At 38.9% G+C, this 17,447-nt stretch overlaps 1 protein-coding gene across 5 annotated transcripts in view; it reads left to right on the top strand.

The window, feature by feature from the left end:
• Positions 1-17,447, top strand: part of IL1R1 (interleukin 1 receptor type 1) — a 71,615-nt gene that overhangs the window by 43,579 nt on the left and 10,589 nt on the right. For 4 of the 5 annotated variants that reach the window (XM_079110604.1, XM_079110601.1, XM_079110602.1 and 1 more), the window contains 5 exons: positions 1,705-1,768; positions 13,301-13,535; positions 13,647-13,836; positions 14,688-14,856; positions 16,614-16,679. In XM_079110604.1, the coding sequence (XP_078966730.1) occupies positions 1,705-1,768; positions 13,301-13,535; positions 13,647-13,836; positions 14,688-14,856; positions 16,614-16,679 (724 nt within the window). The remainder of the gene's footprint in view (positions 1-1,704; positions 1,769-13,300; positions 13,536-13,646; positions 13,837-14,687; positions 14,857-16,613; positions 16,680-17,447) is intronic. The other variant, XM_079110605.1, reaches the window with a different exon arrangement.

Below are 17,447 nucleotides of genomic sequence, written 5' to 3'. Positions count from 1 at the left end.
GGCAGATGCCAGTCCATAGGCAGAGAGATGGATTTGAAGCCTGTTGCCCTAATGACTCCAGGCAAGGACCGGAGATTGCTTGAGCTACCATGCCACCAGCAGTGGCCATGAGTGACCTGGGTGAGGTGGGTGATCCGCAGAGAAAGGCTGGTTAGGCTTGGGCGGGGGTGGCTGGAGGGCTGGCAGCCTCAGGCTCATTGGTCCTTGGTCTATTTGGGTGCATACCCACGAAGGTTTGGAGCTGTGCTGTGCCTGCCCCCAGGTGGGAGCTCTGGGGACTGGACGTTTGCTGGGACAAGAATGAATTTAGTTTGGGGAGCCTATTGAATTTGAGGTATTCATGGGCCCTGAGTGGATTCGTGCAAAAGCTAGCTGAAGATACAAGCCCGGAACTTACTGCATGTCACTGTAAGGTCCCTGTTCAGGAACATTAAATAGGACCATTCAGAGAGAAAGAGGCGCTGACTTCATTTGGGCTTGAGAGGGTTAAAAGGGTAGGCAGGTGTGAGAATTTTGTTTTTCTCTTTAAATTCCTTGATATTATTTTAGCGACTGTCCTGCAGTATGTTCTCCTTCCTGACTTGCTATCTTAGGCAAGCACGTAATCTCCGTATCCTTTCCACCGTGTATACAGACACAGTCGTATGTCTTTGAGATAAGAAATGATCAGACTCTCAGTTTATTATGTAGCCCAAATGTGGACCAGAATCTGTTGATAACTCATGCTGTGTTGGTGTGGAGGGGCTGGGAAGTTTTGTTTTTTTTTTCCTTTTTTCTCTTGTGAAAACCTTCATACAAGCTAATTTGTAGACCTTTTTGGAAAGTATGAAATGTCTCAGAGAAGAAGAAACCCAACCACAAGAACCAACCTACTCTTAATTTATTCATACAATTTCTTTTAGTCTTTTTAGTGCTGTTATGTTATATTGTAGAAACAACTTGGTCTCTTGCTATAAAAGGAAGGTATGACCTTTGAATTGATCTGGAAGTATGGGAAGACTTTTGTAAGTGAGTCCTGGCAGGGGGATACATTCCAGGTGGAGAACAGAGCCTCGCAAGTGGTGGCAACGTAGAATAGGTCTAGGGAATACAGTCGTCTCTGGGTATCCACAGGGGTTGGTTCCAGAACATCCCCCACAGCAAAATGCTTATATACTCACGTCTATGGATAAAATGGTGCAGTATTTCCATATAAGCTATTCACATCGTCCCATATATTTTAAAAAATCTCTAGTTTACTTCTGATAGTTAATGCAATGTAAATGCCATGTAAATAGCTGCTCTATGTATTGTCAGGGAATGTTAACAAGGCAAAAAGTCTGGAAATGTTCAGTACAAGGTGTACTTTGTTCCCTCAGTATTTTAGATCTGCAGTTGATTGCATCTGTAGATGTGGAGCCTGTGAATACCAGTTTACTTTGTTATAGACTAGATTTGGGGGGAATTGAAGTGGGATAAAGGCTGGAAATGTCCATTGGGGCAGATGATAGAAAGTTCTTAAGTCTTAGATTGTTGAGTTCGTCCCCGGTTCTGTAAAATCTCTCCCCACCCCCATTTTCAAACCAGAAATCCAACATGGTGACATCAGGGACACAGGACATGTCCATCTGTGGGACTTGGGTCAAGGGTGGGGACAGTGGGGCATCAGTACATTTAGAGACTTGCTGGAATAGTAATGTTTTTGTGTTTTCTCCATTTCTCCAGGAGAATATGAAAGTGATACTCAGAACTCTTTGTTTCACAGTTCTCCTGATTGCTTTAGAGGCTGGTAAGTTGACCATTTCCTTGTGTCCTTGTCTGCTAGGAAAAACTCTGATCTGGAATACACCAAGACCTTCTCTAACAGAGTCGTTTTTCTTACCAGTTTCTGGGTTCTCTCCCAGGACATAGAATGTTCCGGCTGGGGATCTCTGTAGCTGGAAATTTCATTCAGATACTTCACCTCTTCTTCTGTCACTTGCAGTTGGGAAACTAAGGCCCAGGGAGGCTTAGAACCCAGGGCCAAGGACAAGGGCTCAAATCTGGGTCTCCAGGGTTTAGTCCAGACCTCCCCCCACTTCATTGCTTATTGGAATGAGATATGGAAATCTTGGCTCTCTTTGGAGAAGGGGTTATGCAGTCTTTATGGGCCTGTTACTAGACTCCTTCAAAAGATATTATTTGTTTCCTTTTCTATTCCTTCACTTTTCTCTTTTCCCTTCTCCATCCCTTATATGAATTTCTTGGGCCCCTTCCATATGCCAGATACTAGGTGCTGGGGATGCAGCAGTGAATGTTCCTGACAGAAGTATCTGCCTGCAGGGAGTTTTCATTCCTATAGGGGAGAGAATACATTAGATAAATAAATATATAGTATGTCATATGGTGACAAGGTAGAAGGAACAAAATAGGAAAGTGGGGTGTATAGTGTGGGGACTGGAGTGGGCAGAAGGTTAAATTTTTTTGATACTGTTGTCAGAAAAGGCCTCAATGAGAAATTAACTTTTAAGTTGAACCTGCAGGAGGGGAAGGAGAAAGCTATGTGGATACTGGGTTGAGGAGTGGAAGTATCCTGAACTGCATGTGCAAAGGCCCTGAGACTGAGTGCCTGGAGCTAAAACACCGGTATGGCTGGAGCACAGTGGCAGGAGGGAAGTCATAAGAGGTGATGTTATTTGGGTAAACGGGGGACGGTAGAGTTCTGGTTCTATAGCACCTTGCAGACATTTCTCAGGATCTTGACTTGTAGTCTGATGAGATGAGAAGACTGCAGGTTTCTTCTTTTGAAACCTGGGAGGGGATCTTACTTATATTTCAATGGGATCCTTTTGGTTCCTATGTTGAAATCACATCCTAAGGAGGCAAAGGTAGAAACTGAGACACCTATGGATAAGCCATTGTGATAATACCGGCAGGTCACATGGTGACAGACACTTGCCATTTCTCTGGCAAGGAGAAGGGAGGAGGAGCCAAATTTTGAATAGAATTTGAGTTTAGACCCAACCACCAGCGGTTTTCAGATGGATCAGATATGAGGTGTGAGGGGAAGAATCAAGGGCAGCTCCAAACACAAGGTGGCATCACCACCCATGGGGTGAGGAAGGGACTGGACGGTCACTCCGGGCATGGGAAGTTTTGCTGTCCCTTGGTCATCTAAACGATGACATTGACAAAGCACTGCAGAGGTTGAGAGAGAGGGTCTGGGTTGGGATATAGGATTGGAGGCTGACATGAGAACCATGGGCTGCATGTGGTCGTCGAGAGTGGTTAGGAAAGATGACCACTTCAAGGACTCGAGTCCACGGTTATCCAGGGACCGAAGACCAAACTTCCACTGGGCAGAGAATCAGCAGAAGTCCGAGCTGAGGGCTGCGCTGGTGGCTTAGTGCTAAAGTGTGTCCTAGTGTGAGTTAGGTCCTGGGTTGGAGCCCTAGCACCACCAAGAAGGAGGAAGAGGAAGAGGAGGAGGAGGAGGAGGAGGAGGAGGAGGAAGAGAGAAGAAAGCAGAAAGCCCTGCCATACGAAAGGAGGAGCAGACAAGTATCCTCAAAGTCAAGTAAAGAAAATATTTCAGGATGAGAGGATCTGTCCGTTGACGATGACTGGGAATCGCATATTTGATTTAGCAACTTAAAAGTTATGGGTGGCCTTGGTTGGAAAGCTTTGGTGGAGCCAGGCAAATCTCAGGAAAACAGAGAAGCGTGTCTGAAGGAGGACTTGAGGTTTGGCCACTGCCGTTGTTGCTAGAGCTGCTCCTGCTGGCTGAACTTTTAGGAGTCCTCACTGTGTGCAGGGGCCACGCCAAATTCCCAGCCACTTTTATTCCAGGCATGTTTTTTAAACAACTTTATTGAGATATAATCAATAGTCAAGGAACCTTACATGTTTGAAGTGTGTAATTTGCGTGTTGGCATGCACATGCAGTTCTGAAACCACAATCACAGTTGGGATAATAAATACACCCCTCACTTTCTGGTTTCCTCTCCATTCTTCAGAATCCCTCCTTCCATCAATCCTTCCCCACCTGCTCATCCCCAGGCACCTGCTGATCTGCCTTCCGATGCTGTAGATTAGTTGGTGTTCTCTAGAATTTTGAGTGAATGGTATTATCTAGTATATGCTCTTTCGAGGGAGAGGGGATCTGATTTCTTTCACTCAGTTAATTATTTTGAGATTCATTCATGTTGTTGAACATATGAATAGTTGATTATTGTCCTACAGGGTAGTATTCTATCATATAAATATAATTTGTTTATCTATTAACATGTTGATGGATATTTGGGCAATATCTTTTTTTTTTTTTTTTCTTGCTGGGCTGGTGATTGACACCAGGGCCTCAGTGTCCTAGACGAATGCTCTACCCCCGGGTCATGCCTCCCAGCCCTGTTTCCAATTTTTGACAATTAAAAATAAAAGACTTATGAACATTAGTGTACAAGTTTTTGAATGGGACAGATGTCTTCATCCTTTTTTGGTAAATATGTAGGAGTGGAATGGCTAGGTCATCTGGGAGGTGTATATTTAACTTTTTAAGAAAATTCCAGACTCTCCTAAACTTGTACCATTTGACACCCTCGTCAGCAAGGCAGTGAAGTCCTAGTTCCTCCGTATCTTTACCCCCACTTGGTATGGTCAATCTTTCTTCATTCTAATCCTTCTGATGGATAGTGATGTCTGACTGTGGTTTTAATTTGAATTTTCCTAATAACATTCATTTTATGTGATTATTTGCCACCCATTATGTTCTTCAGTGAAATTTCCAAATCTTCTGCCTTTATTTTTTTCAGGGATGGGGAGAACTACTTGTTTTCTCATATTGGGTTTTGGAAAATCTTTAAATATTCAGAATACAAGGACTTTATCATATATGTGATTTCTAAATATTTTCTTCCTGTCTTTTCATTTGTTTATGGTATCTTTCAAAAAATAGAATTCTTAATTTTGATGAAGTCTAATTTGCCTTTTTTCCTTGTATAAATTGTGCTTTTGGCACTGCATATAAAAAAGTTTTGGTTTCTTGGGATTGGCTTATTTCACTCAGCAAGATATTCTCCAATTCCCTCCATTTATTTGCAAATGTCATAATATTATTCTTCTTTATGGCTGAATAATATTCCATTGTATATATATATATACCACAGTTTCTTTATCCATTCATCTGTTGAAGGGCATCTAGATTGGTTCCACAATTTAGATATTATGAATTGAGCTGCTATGAACATTGATGTGGCTGCATTACTGTAGTATGCTAATTTTAAGTCCTTTGGGTATAAACCAAAGGCTGAATGTTTTCCCTGATAAGTGGATGATGATGTATAATGGGGGTGGGGAGTAAGAGAAGAATGGAGGAACTTTAGATTACATAGAAGAAAGTGAGGGGGGTATGAAAAATGGTGGAATGAGACAGACATCATTACCCAATGTACATGTATGATTACATGAATGGTATGAATCTACATCATGTACAACCATAGAAATGAAATGATGTACCCCATTTGTGTACAATGAATCAAAATGCAGTCTGTAAAAATAAATAAATAAATAAATAATTAAATTTTTTTTTTTTTTTCCTAATCCTAGGGCACAAAAGTTTTCTTCAGTGTTTCCTTCTAGATGTTTGATAGTTTTAAGTTTTACATTTAAGCCTATGACTCCCTTTTATTGACTTGTAATTATCATTCCATGCTATTAAAAGTTATATGGGAAAAAAAGAGAAATTACAAGCCCAAACTACCTATGTATTTTTTAAAATTTTACGTAGGTGGATTTCTATTTTCCTGTGTAGTTACTGGTATTCCTTCTTTTTAAATGCAGATTCTATTTACTATCTGGTTTCTTTTATTTCAGTCTGAAGCACTTTATTTTTTCAGGGTAGGTTATGGTAATGATGAATTTTCTTAATTTTGGTTCATCTGTAAATGTCTTCATTTCTTTGTCATTTTTGAAGGATAATTTTTCCGGATCTAGAATTTTTTTCGTTGATAGTCATATTCTTTCAGCATGTTTAATAATCATCCAACTGCCTCCTGGCCTCTCTGGGTTCTAAGAGCCAGTTGTTAATCTTTCCAATGATCCCTTGTATGTAATGAGGCATTTCTCTCTTCTCTCTTTCAAGATTTTTGTTTTTGTCTTTTCTACAATTCGACTGTGATGCACCTAGGTGTGAATGTCCTTCAGTTCAAGCTTCTGTAATTCTTTGAGCTCTTGGATGTGCAATGATCTTCATCAAATTTTAGAACTATTTTGAGATTATTTCTTCAAGATTTTTTACTGACACTTTCTTTTATCTTTCTGGGACTTCCATTATGTATATGTTTATATGCTGAATTAAATCCCGCAGGTCTCTGAGGTTTGGTTTTCTTGGTTCTTTTTTGAACAGCCTTTCAGTAATCAGTTTCTCTATCTTCACATTAACCAATTTTTTCTTCTGCCAGCTTATAGCTGCTATTGAGCCCTTTTAGTGAATTTTCATTTTTAGACCTATAAAGGTCAGAATTTCCACTTAGCTCTCATTGATGGTTTCTGTTCTTTAACTGATTTTCTCTACTTGGTGAGACATCATTGTCTATGTATTTATCATTTCTTAGACATGGTTTCCTCCAGTAGTTGGACGTATTTTTAATAGCTGTTTTAAAGTTTTTATTTAGTAGGTCTTATATCTGGACTCCTCTGGAATAATTTCTGTTGGCAGCATTTTTATCCATGTATCTGGACCATACTTTCCTCTTTCTTTTTGTTGAAAATTGGACATTTTAGATACTCTAATGTTCTACTTTAGAAATCATATTCTGTCCCTATATATACCTAAGGTTTGTTGTTATTGTTGATTTTTTAAAATTGATGCTATTGCTTCTGTTAGTTTGTTTAACGACTTTCCTGGATTAATTTGTATAATCTTTATTTCCTGTAGTATGTAGCCTCTGGAGTTACAACTTCTTTAATTTAATGGTCAGCTAATGATGGGCCAGAGATTTCTCTAAGTTCCTTGACCTGATAAGTGTTATACCCTCTGTCAAGGGGTTCTCTGATTTGGGTGTGCCTTGCAACTCTGTCCCAGCCTCCACTTCCTGCGTGTGTGTGATCTGTGAGTTATCTGGATGTGAGGGACTGGTACCTTTTCTGCCCTTTCCTGGGTATGTGAACAGCTCTACATAGTGGGCACTCTTCTTGATTCCCCAGGCATGTGCTGAGCTTTCCAAAGCCCCTGTGGACTGGAGATCTTGTTTATCCTACTGGCCTTGCAGCCTCACACCATCACATTAAGCAACTGGCCCTGAGTTTGTTAACAGACACCCTGAATGTAGGACTTTCCTGTGGAGCTCTGAGTCAGGTGGATAACAGCACTATTCTATGAATGTGAATTCCAAGAACTACAAGTCAAGTCAAAGAGTGGCAGTGTTCAATAAGACTCTCTTAAGACTTACAAACCTATATATACCTAATCTGTTCTTGAAAGTCTGTTTTTTTTTGCATAGCTGCTGTGTTTGCAAAGATTCTGGTTTTCATGGCCAGACAGAAGGGATTAGGAGTAGTGTAATTTACAAAGCCATAAGTCCTACAGTTCTACCTTGGTTCAGCAGATTTTTTTTTTCTTAAATAAATGTTCTGAGAGTTGTAAGCTTTTTATTAAAAAAAAAAAGTCAACCTTTTTGTTGGTTTTATGAGGAATGATTTGTGGAGACTCTTACTCTGCCATTTTGAGTTCTGCCTCTGAAGTTCTTTTAATTCTTTTTTCTTTGCACAGGACACACATTTGTTAAAAAGACTTTTCTTTCTCAATTTCATTTATTTAGCACTTTGGTCAAAAATTGATTAAATATATATGTGTGAATTACTTCTAGGATCTCTATTTTGTTCCAGCAATCTATTCGTCTTTATGCTAATACTATTCTGTCTTCATTGTATCTTTATTATAAAGCAGTATAACCATATTTTAAGGCAATGTAACTTCAGTTTCTTTCTCTTTTAAATCAAAGTTGTTTTTGGCTATTCCATATGAATTTTAGAATGCATTTATCAACTTGCATGAAAAACCCTGATCAGATTCTGATTAGGATGGAATATAAATAAATTTCCAGAGAACTGATGTCTTTTTCTGCATTTTTTCCTTTTTATATTATAGTATTATAATTATACATAATATTTGAGTTTGTTTTGACGAAAATCATACATGCAAGGAATTATACTTCAATCCTCTTTCCTTTCCCCTTTTCCTTCCGTCCTTCCTCCCCATTAACCCTACCAAACTTTCTTTCTTCTGTATATACATGTACACCCCAGGGCTAGGTAATTCCTAGAGGTTTGTTATGGTTTGGATATGAGGTATCTCCCAAGAAGCTCATGTTAGGCAATGCAGGAACGTTCAGAGGTGAAACAATCAGATTAGGAGAACTATAATATAATCAGTGGATTGATTGATTTGAAGGATTAACAATTTTAATGAATTACTAGGTGGTAACTGTAAGTGGGTAGAGAATGATTAGAGGAAATAATTCGCTGGGGGTGTGACTTTGGGGATTATACTTTGTCTTTGGCTCTTTGCTCTCTCTTCTTTCTTCCTGGCTACTATGGGCTGAGTTTTCCTCCACCGTGCCCCTCTGCCATGATGTTCTGCCTCACCTTGGGCAGAAAGCAATGGAGTCTGCCAGCCATGGATGGAGCGTCTGAAACTGTGAGCCCAAAATAATTTTTCCTACTCTGAGTTGTTCTTGTCAGCGCTGGAAAAGTGACTAACACAGAGTTGTAGACTTGCCTGGAACTGCTTTTCGTGGGAAGACTGCCTGATCCAGGGCTGTGCACCCATCCAACTCACTATCCATCGCACCAAGACAGTATTGCTACTGCCATAAATCAACCCAGGGCCAGGCACCTGGCAGCTGGGGACACCCCTATTATGGAAACCGACTGACCTTGAACTGATTACCTTGCCTTTACTTTCTGTAGAAACTTAAACAAAGGCTTTACTTAGCCTAGGCTTTTCCCTCCCTTCTGCTTCTACCTCCTAACTAAACCTGGTTATTCTTCCTCTGGCCTCTTGTGATGTGGCATGCCCCTTCTCGTGGAATGTCAGCAATAAAATCTTCTTTCAATGGTATTAGGCTCTCTGTGTCTTCAGTTGGTTGCTTGTATAAAATTAAGACTCAAGCATAGATCTGTTCACAGTTGACTTTAATTTGTTTCTTTTCTAGTTTTTAAAATAGAAGCTGAAATCATCAATTTTGAGTTTTTTATTTTAAATATAAGCATTTATTGCTCTCAATTTCTCTCTAAACACTGCTTTCATTGAATGTCACAAGTATTGGACTACTGTGTTTTGCACATCATCCAGGCATTAATACTCTCTAATCTTCCTTTTGATTTATTTTTTTAACTTCCAGGTTATTTAGAAGAGTGTTTTCAAATACATGAGAATTTCCTAGATATGTTTGTTATTGACTTCTAATTTAATTCCTTTATCACAAGAGAATATGCTTTGTTTAATTTGAATTCTTTCAAATATATTGAAAGAATATATTTGGGTTAGGAGGAAGAATATACGTTAGTAGGTATTTTATGTGTGTAACTTAGAATGAATATCCTGCTATTGTTGGGTGGAATTTTCTGTAAGTATCAATTATGTCGAATTGACTGATAGTGTTTTTCAAATCTTCTGCATCATTATTGATTATTCAATTGTTCTATTTGTTTTGTCAATACTTCTGAGTGGATATTGAAATCTCCAACTAAAATTTGTCAGTTTCTCTAGTGCTTACAGATCTATTTGTTTTTGTTTCATGTACTTTGAAGCATTGTTAATAGATGCATAAATACTGTGAAATTATCTTTTCTCCCTGCTAATGTTCTGTACTGTAAAAATCTATTTTGATGTCATTCAAACTATTTATTACTATTTTTTATACAGTATAGTTGACAAATAAAAATTGTGTTTATTGTGTCCAATATAGTGTCTTGGTATATGTGTGCATTGTGAAATGGGTTAACCATGCTAATTAAATCATTGATTAGTGTTAGTGGGGCATATATTTTTTAATCTATCTTTGTCCTTATAGTCAAATGGTGTTTGAGTGTATGTGTGTGTGTGTGTTAAGCATCATATAATTTGCTATTTCTTTTTTCAGTCTGCCTATTTCTGCTTTTCAACTGGGTCTTCAGACTATCATGATTGTTAGTATATTTGGGTTTAATTCTAGGATCTTTCTATTTTGTTTCTTATTTCTCCCATCAATTGTGCTGGATCTGCTAGTTCTTTCTCTCTGCTGCCTATTACTTGACTTGAGAATGTTTATGGCTCATTTTTCATCTTTGTTGGCTTATTAATCACAGCTGTTTGTGGAACAGTTTTTAAATAACTGCCGTAGACCTTAGGTATCCATCTTTTAAATTATCACTGTTGGCCGAGCGCAGTGGCACATGCCTGTAATTCCAGCCGTCCGGGAGGCTGAGGCAGGAGGATTGTGAGTTCAAAGCCAACCTCAGCAAAAGTGAGACCCTGTCTCTAAATAAAATATAAATTGGGCTGGGGATGTGGCTCAGTGGCTGAGTGCCCTGAGTTCAATCCCCAGTACCCGACCCCCCCAAAAAAACTCTCACTATTTACTTTTAGGTGATTCTGTTCAATTCTATGCATAGTACAAAATACTTAATGGTATACATCCTCTTCTCCTTGCTTGTATTTTGCCCTATTATTTCCACATATCTTACTCCTCAATATGGTGTAAACCTCCTAGCTCATTATTTTTTATTTAAGCATTCAGTTCTCTTTAAAGATATTAGAATAATAGGAAAATTATTTATAATGCAGTTAATTGTTTTATAATGTAGTTAACACTTTTGATGGTATTCATTCTTTCACGTAGATTGGTTTTTATATGAGAATATCTCCCTTCTTTCTGAAGGTGTATCTTAAAGTATTGGTCTACCAATAATTACTTATTACAGCTTTCAAAAATATGAAAATTTTCCCTTAATTTTGGAAGACATTTCCAGTGGGCACAGAAACCACTTTTTCTTTCAGTGCTTTAAGGATGTTGTTCTGTCTCGACATGTATTGTTTCTGGAAAGAAGGCTGCAGAGTATTTGTTCCTCTGTAATAATTGCATCCCTTTTCTCTGGCTACTTGAAAGATTTTCTCTTTGTCGCACTGGCTAACAATTTGCTTCTTAGGTGTTTGGTGTAGTTTTCTCATGTTTCCTTTGCTTGAGATTTATTGTGATTTTTTTGGGCCGAGGGTCATTGTTTTCATTAACATCTTGAAAAAATTCATCCTGTATGTCTTAAAATGTTTTTTTGTTTCACCGACTTCTTTTCTTCTGCAATTCATATCCATGTTTTCCTCAGCTAACTAAGGCCCCATCTATTGTGTTCCATTATTTTTCCTTCTGTGATTAATTTTGGATAGTTTGTAATGCTGTGTCTTCAAGCTTATTTATATTTTTCCTACAATGTCAAATCTACTACATACCTATCCAGTGTATTTTAAACTCGACATTATAATTCTCATCTTTAGAAGTGTTTTTAACCTCTTCTATGTCTTCACTCAGCGTGGTTTATCTTTCCTCTACTGTCACAGACAAATGGAATACAGTGGTAATACGTATTTCTGTATTCTGGTATATGAAGTTTATCATCTGTCATTTCTGGGTCAGTTTTGATTGGTTGATTTTTTCCCCCTCCTCCTTATTGGTAGAATGTTACTGCTTCATTGCATGCCAAGCATTTTTTTTAACCTATTGTTGGGATTTGTTGTTACATATTCTTACATGCACACAATATAACAATATAATTTGGGAAATATCTCTCCCCAGCATTTCCCCCCTCCCTCCTCACCGTTCCTTCCTTGGTCCCTTTCTTCTGCTGATCTCCCTTTGATTGTCATGAGATCCACCTCACTTGGTTTTCCTTTATTCCTCTCTAACTTCCACATATGAGGGGAAGCACAGGGCCCTTATCTTCTGAGTTTGAAATATTTCACTTAACCTGATCATCTTTAGTTCCATCCATTTTCCTGCAAATGACATACTTTCATTTTCTTTTTGCCTGAATAAAACTCCACTATGTCTATATACCACATTTTTCTTTATCCATTCATCCGTCATCGATGGACGCCTAGTCTGATTCCATAGTTTCTCTACTGTGAATTGTGTTGCTGTAAACATGGGTGGGTATGCATGGATCTCTGTAGTAAAATGACTTTTAAATACCGAGAAGTGGTGTAGCTGGGTCACATGGTGGTTCCATGCCTAGTCTTTTAAGGAGCCTCCGCACTGATTTCCACAGCAGCTGTACTAATGTACAGTCCCACCAACAGTGTAAAAGGGTTCCTTTTTCTCCACATCCTCTCCAACATTGTAGATTTTACCGTGTTAAGTGTTGGATGTTTTCCGCTTAATAAATATGTTCTTGCTCTTTGTTCTGCCACAGGGCTGTTATTTGGAAGTGATTTTATCCTTTCAGGTCTTGCTTTTAAGCTTCATTATAATCAGAAAAGTTTATATTTGAGTCCTAATTGTTCCCAACTACTGAGTCAGAACCCTGTGGGCAGGGCAGCTCTACCCCATGCCCTGTGGTTAATGAGGCTGTCCCTTATGGCGGTGTGTGCTCCAGGTTTATGCCTTCTTATCCTTTTGTCACTTTCACTCTAGATTTGGCTATTTTTTTAAGCATTCTTACACTGCTTAGTCCTTAGCTGAAAACTCCAGGGGACTCTCTGGGGATCCACAAACGCTCTCTCTATGTGCGACCGTCACCATTAGGGCACTCAGACCTGCAAACTCTTAAGCTACGCAGATCCCCAACTCCATCCCCTCCACTCAGAAGACACTGGACTTTGTGTTTTCTCTTTGCAGTGTCATAACCAGGCAGTGATTTGGGCAGTAATTTTGGACAGTTGTTTCAATTTTCCTGAGACCTCTGTGCTTTATTCCTTCCTTCTCAGGGCCTTGGACAATGTGGTTTCATGAACTTGTTCACTTTTTCAGTTGTTCAGTTGGGAAGGTGAATCCAGCCCTCATTGTTTCAAGTTGTTCTGATGTGGATGTTCTCTTCCGGCATCATTCTGTTCCTTGGATGAACAAAGAGGGAGTAAGAGAGGTTAGGTAATGTGCCCAAGGGTACAGTCCCCAGCTAAAAAGAGACACAGGTAGAACTGAATGTAAGTCTTCCAGGTTCTCATGATGATGCTCTTAAGCTTAAGACTGTGGAGCTTCCACACATAGTGTGAATGGATGTATTTAATGATTGATGTGTCTGTGTGTGTCTATTACATTAAGAAACACTGGAAACATTTCTAATGGAAATTGCTTCCCCTTTCTCCCTTTCAAAGATGAATGTGAGATACGAGAAGAACCCGTCATTTTAGTTTCATCTGCAAATGAAATTGATGTTCGTGCCTGTCCCCTTAACCCAAGTGAAAAGATAAGCTCCGTGATTTGGTATAAAAATGACAGCAAGACACCTGTATCAATGGAGCAAGACTCGAGGATTCATCAAGAAAATGATGAACTCTGGCTTGTGCCCGCTAAGGTAGAGGATTCGGGACATTACTATTGTGCAGTAAGGTAAGAAAGGGAATTGTCTGTTACGAACGTGCGCTGAGTACGTACAATAGTTGAAGACAGAAAAATCTATTCATAATTCTTATTAATAATTCCTATTTCACTTTGTTTTAGAAATTCAACTTTCTGCCTTAAAATTAAAATAACTGCCAAGTTTGTGAACAATGAACCTAACTTGTGTTATAATGCAGAAGCTATATTTACACAGAAATTACGCGTTGCTGGAAATGGAAGGCTTGTATGCCCTCATTTGGATTTTTTTAAAAATGAAAATAATGAGTTTCCCACAGTAGAGTGGTATAAGGTAATTTTATTTTAAATATGGTATTTTACTTGTCTAGCAGATGATTAGTCTTCTGTGTTGGAAAACAGAATGAACCTGCAGAGTGTTTTTTCAATTTACAGATTGTGTTCCTCTGTAGGGGTGAAATGTCATAGGGAATCTAAAAAGAATCATAAGTCCACATTCATTTAATTTGAAGCTTAATTAAAATCTTACTGTTGTGTTTATTTAACAAGATATATTCGAGAAAAGTAATAGGAGAGATAAAACCTGTTTAAGGAGAAGACTGATTATAAATTTAAGGTATTTTAAATGTGTTTATTATAACCTATATTACTCTGTGCTTTATTAAAAACTAAGTGGTCCTCAAATAATCTGATAGTTTCTGTAACTATTAGAAAAGTGGGTTGATTAGCATTCCATATCATGTTTTGGCATTTTTCATCTACCTCATCCGGTGGAACTTTTTTTTTTTTTTTTTTTGGGTGCCGGGGATCAAACCCAGGGCCTTGTGCTTATAAGGCAAGCACTTTACCACTGAGCTATCTCCCCAGTCCCCCATCTGGTGGAACTTAATGGGAAATCATCTTGCGGAGGTTAAGGAAAAACAAAATAAATAATATCAGTGCAGAAAGGGAACACAGCATTGATAGGAAATGTACAGTGTTCACATTCTTTTCTCAAACAAGTTTTTCTTGCTTATTAAATTTGCCTTCACTTGTGTCTGTAGCACAAGGCTCTGGCACAAAAAATTTAATATTGTGGGAATATGATTAACTTTTGCCCTCCTCCCCTGCAAAAAGAAAATTTTCAGGTGCACAGGGGAAAGTTACTAGTTAATTTTCAATGCTTCTTTTCTCCTTCTTGTCTAGGATTGCAAACCTCTGATTCTTGACGACATATGCTTCACTGGAGTCACAAATACGCTCATTGTGATGAATGTGTCAGAGAACCATAGAGGGAACTACACTTGTCATGCATCCTACATGTACTTGGGAAAGCGCTATCATATTACCCGGGTAATAGAATTCATTACTCTAGGTGAGTCATAGCTCCAATCCCAGGAGTATAGATCTATAGAGGCCCAGAGACCATGACTTGAACATTACTTTCATTTGCTGTAGAGGAACTCAATACAAGAGAAGCTCAGCGACTCCACCAAGGTCCCCTGGCTTTTGTTTAGTTTTGTGTTCCTGAATATGTAGTGGAAACATTTTTCATTTCCACTTCAGATGCAGTGATAAGTAAACAGAGATGTTATGAGCTAAACTTTTCAACTGATCTAGAAGCCTTGTTGCTTGACATGGCTAAAGATGCTCTTTGGAGAGCTCTGGAGCTCCCTCTGAGAGCCCCTCCCCTTGGGATAAGTTACACTTCCAGAACCTACCTCCTATGCGCTCTGTGTTAGCCCAGTCATTTGTCCTCTCCAAGGCGGTTTCCTCCTTTAAGATGATGCCACCTCCCAAGGTCATCGGGAAGGTTAGATTTGAGGATGTTCATGTGTCTGATGCCAAGTGGTGCTTAGTGCAAATCAGGTGTGCAACTAATGGGCGACAGTGATTGTTCTTTATTTTCTTTGGGCTTTCAGTTCTATATTAACCATGTTTCATATTAAAAATTATTTGACAACAAAATGAAACAAAATGCACTTCTACAGATTACCTGAGAACGGGCAGGATACTTAGCCTTTCTGTACTTGTCGGTTTTAAGAATAGAAGAAGAGTTCATCTACCTGGAATTTTTCAAAGCTGTCTGTTAGTAATTATTCTGGGACAACAGGTATAAATTGAGACTATCCCAGACAACCAGAATATGATCACGCAACATATAGCAACATTTTTCTATGATAAGTTATTTTTCAGAGATTAATGATAGTGAATAAAAATTAATTCCTTGACTTGGTCCCACAAGCACCACTGAATCCTAATTTTCAGGGATCTTTGTATCACAACCACATTTCTGAGTTTTCAACAGCCTTCTTGGTTTTTTACATAGCCCTGATCTGCCTTACTTGAGACACAGCAACCAAACCAGGGAGAACTGGGCACTGGGAATTTTAAAAAATACTCTTCTGTCTCCTCGTCTGATCCCATTTGTAGAAATAATATACTTTATGCAGGTGAGGGAATATTTCGTTTTTCCTCCAGATCTACCCCAGTGATGCTTAATGCTTTTTCATTCATTCCTGGGATTAAAAAAATATGTTTTGAATATGTGTTGTGTGCCAGGAACTGTTTTAAGTATAGGTTAGAGCACAAACAAACAAACAAAAAGACATTTTCCTGTCCTATGATAGACTGCTGAAAATTCAGGTTCATCATTTCTGATCATTTTCTCTTGGCCACAGATCAACTCTTCAAGCCAATTGATCTTTCTGTAAAGAAGGCTTAGATCAACTTCTGAGTCTTTTGACAATTTTCTGCCTGTTTTAATACGCTACACCAAAGCACTTGGCATTCGTCAATAGCCATTTGCATCAATGAGCCTTGCACTCAATGGGCATTACCAACGTTACTAACTGCAAGCAGTCCTGACACCACTTCCTTCCACTCCCTTGCCTTTCCTGGTTGCTCTAAGAGAGCACTGTCTGAGCGTGTGGGTTGGCAGGGTCCAGGTTTGTTGAAGGCATTCAGTTTGCTGCAGCCTCTGTGTGCCCTGCCTCCCCTGTCACCTCCTGTCTCCTACCGTCTATTCGCCGTCTGGCCTGATATCACTTAGTATATTTGGCTAAGTGTTGCCATTACTCGTGATTCTGACCTACTAGAGACTGAGAAACCCTGCGGTTGTTTCTCTTTCAGAGGAAATCAAACCCGACATTCCTGTGATTGAGAGTCCAGCAAACGAGACCATGGAAGTGGAGTTGGGTAAGTGGGCACTAGTCGGATACGCCAAAATCATCACTGTGAACTCAGATGAGAAGTGGTGCAAGTTATAGCTTAATGTGTCCTTATACTTCTGGGTTTTTCGTTGCTTGTGGCAAAAACCTAGCCACCTCTGATTTGCATGTCTCTCCTTTCTCATGATGATTACTACCCATGAAAACCCAGCCAGAAGCCAAGTTCAAACTGTCTCAGAACAAGAAATGTCGTGATCCATCTGCCTGGCCCAGGATTTATCACCAAAGCTAAGTTTTTAGGCAGAAGGGTAAGACTCCAGGTCAAAAAGACAATTATTCCAGAAAAAATAATTTGATAAATTAATGGGCATTTCTTTACATAAATAAAGACCTACAGTTGTTCAGATGCACATTGTCTTGTAGAGTAGCCACTTGCCACAGTTATGTACATGTAAATTAAATCAAGCCAATTACTTAATTCAGTTAAATTATAAACTGGTTCCTCAGTCACATTTGCCTTATTTCAAGGACTTAATAATAACCAGTGGCTTCTGTCTTAGTAGTCCAGACAGCAGAACAGATTCTTGTCTCACAGGATCAGATGTCTTCATAGAGTAACTGCATCAAACACATGAACAAATATTCAGAAATGAGAAGTTTGCAATGTAGAAATTCTGTGCTTTGCCAAGTTTGTCATTCTTGGTGGAAAGACATCGGAAGACATTCTTAGATACAAAGTTACAAACGTGCCAGAACTCTAAATATAGGTCAATAGAATTCGTGTGGTGTTTCTCAA

The sequence above is a fragment of the Sciurus vulgaris genome (assembly GCF_902686455.1).
Source record: "Sciurus vulgaris genome assembly, chromosome: 14".
In the NCBI taxonomy this organism is placed as follows: domain Eukaryota; kingdom Metazoa; phylum Chordata; class Mammalia; order Rodentia; family Sciuridae; genus Sciurus; species Sciurus vulgaris.
This window is presented reverse-complemented; position numbering and strand designations above follow the sequence as displayed.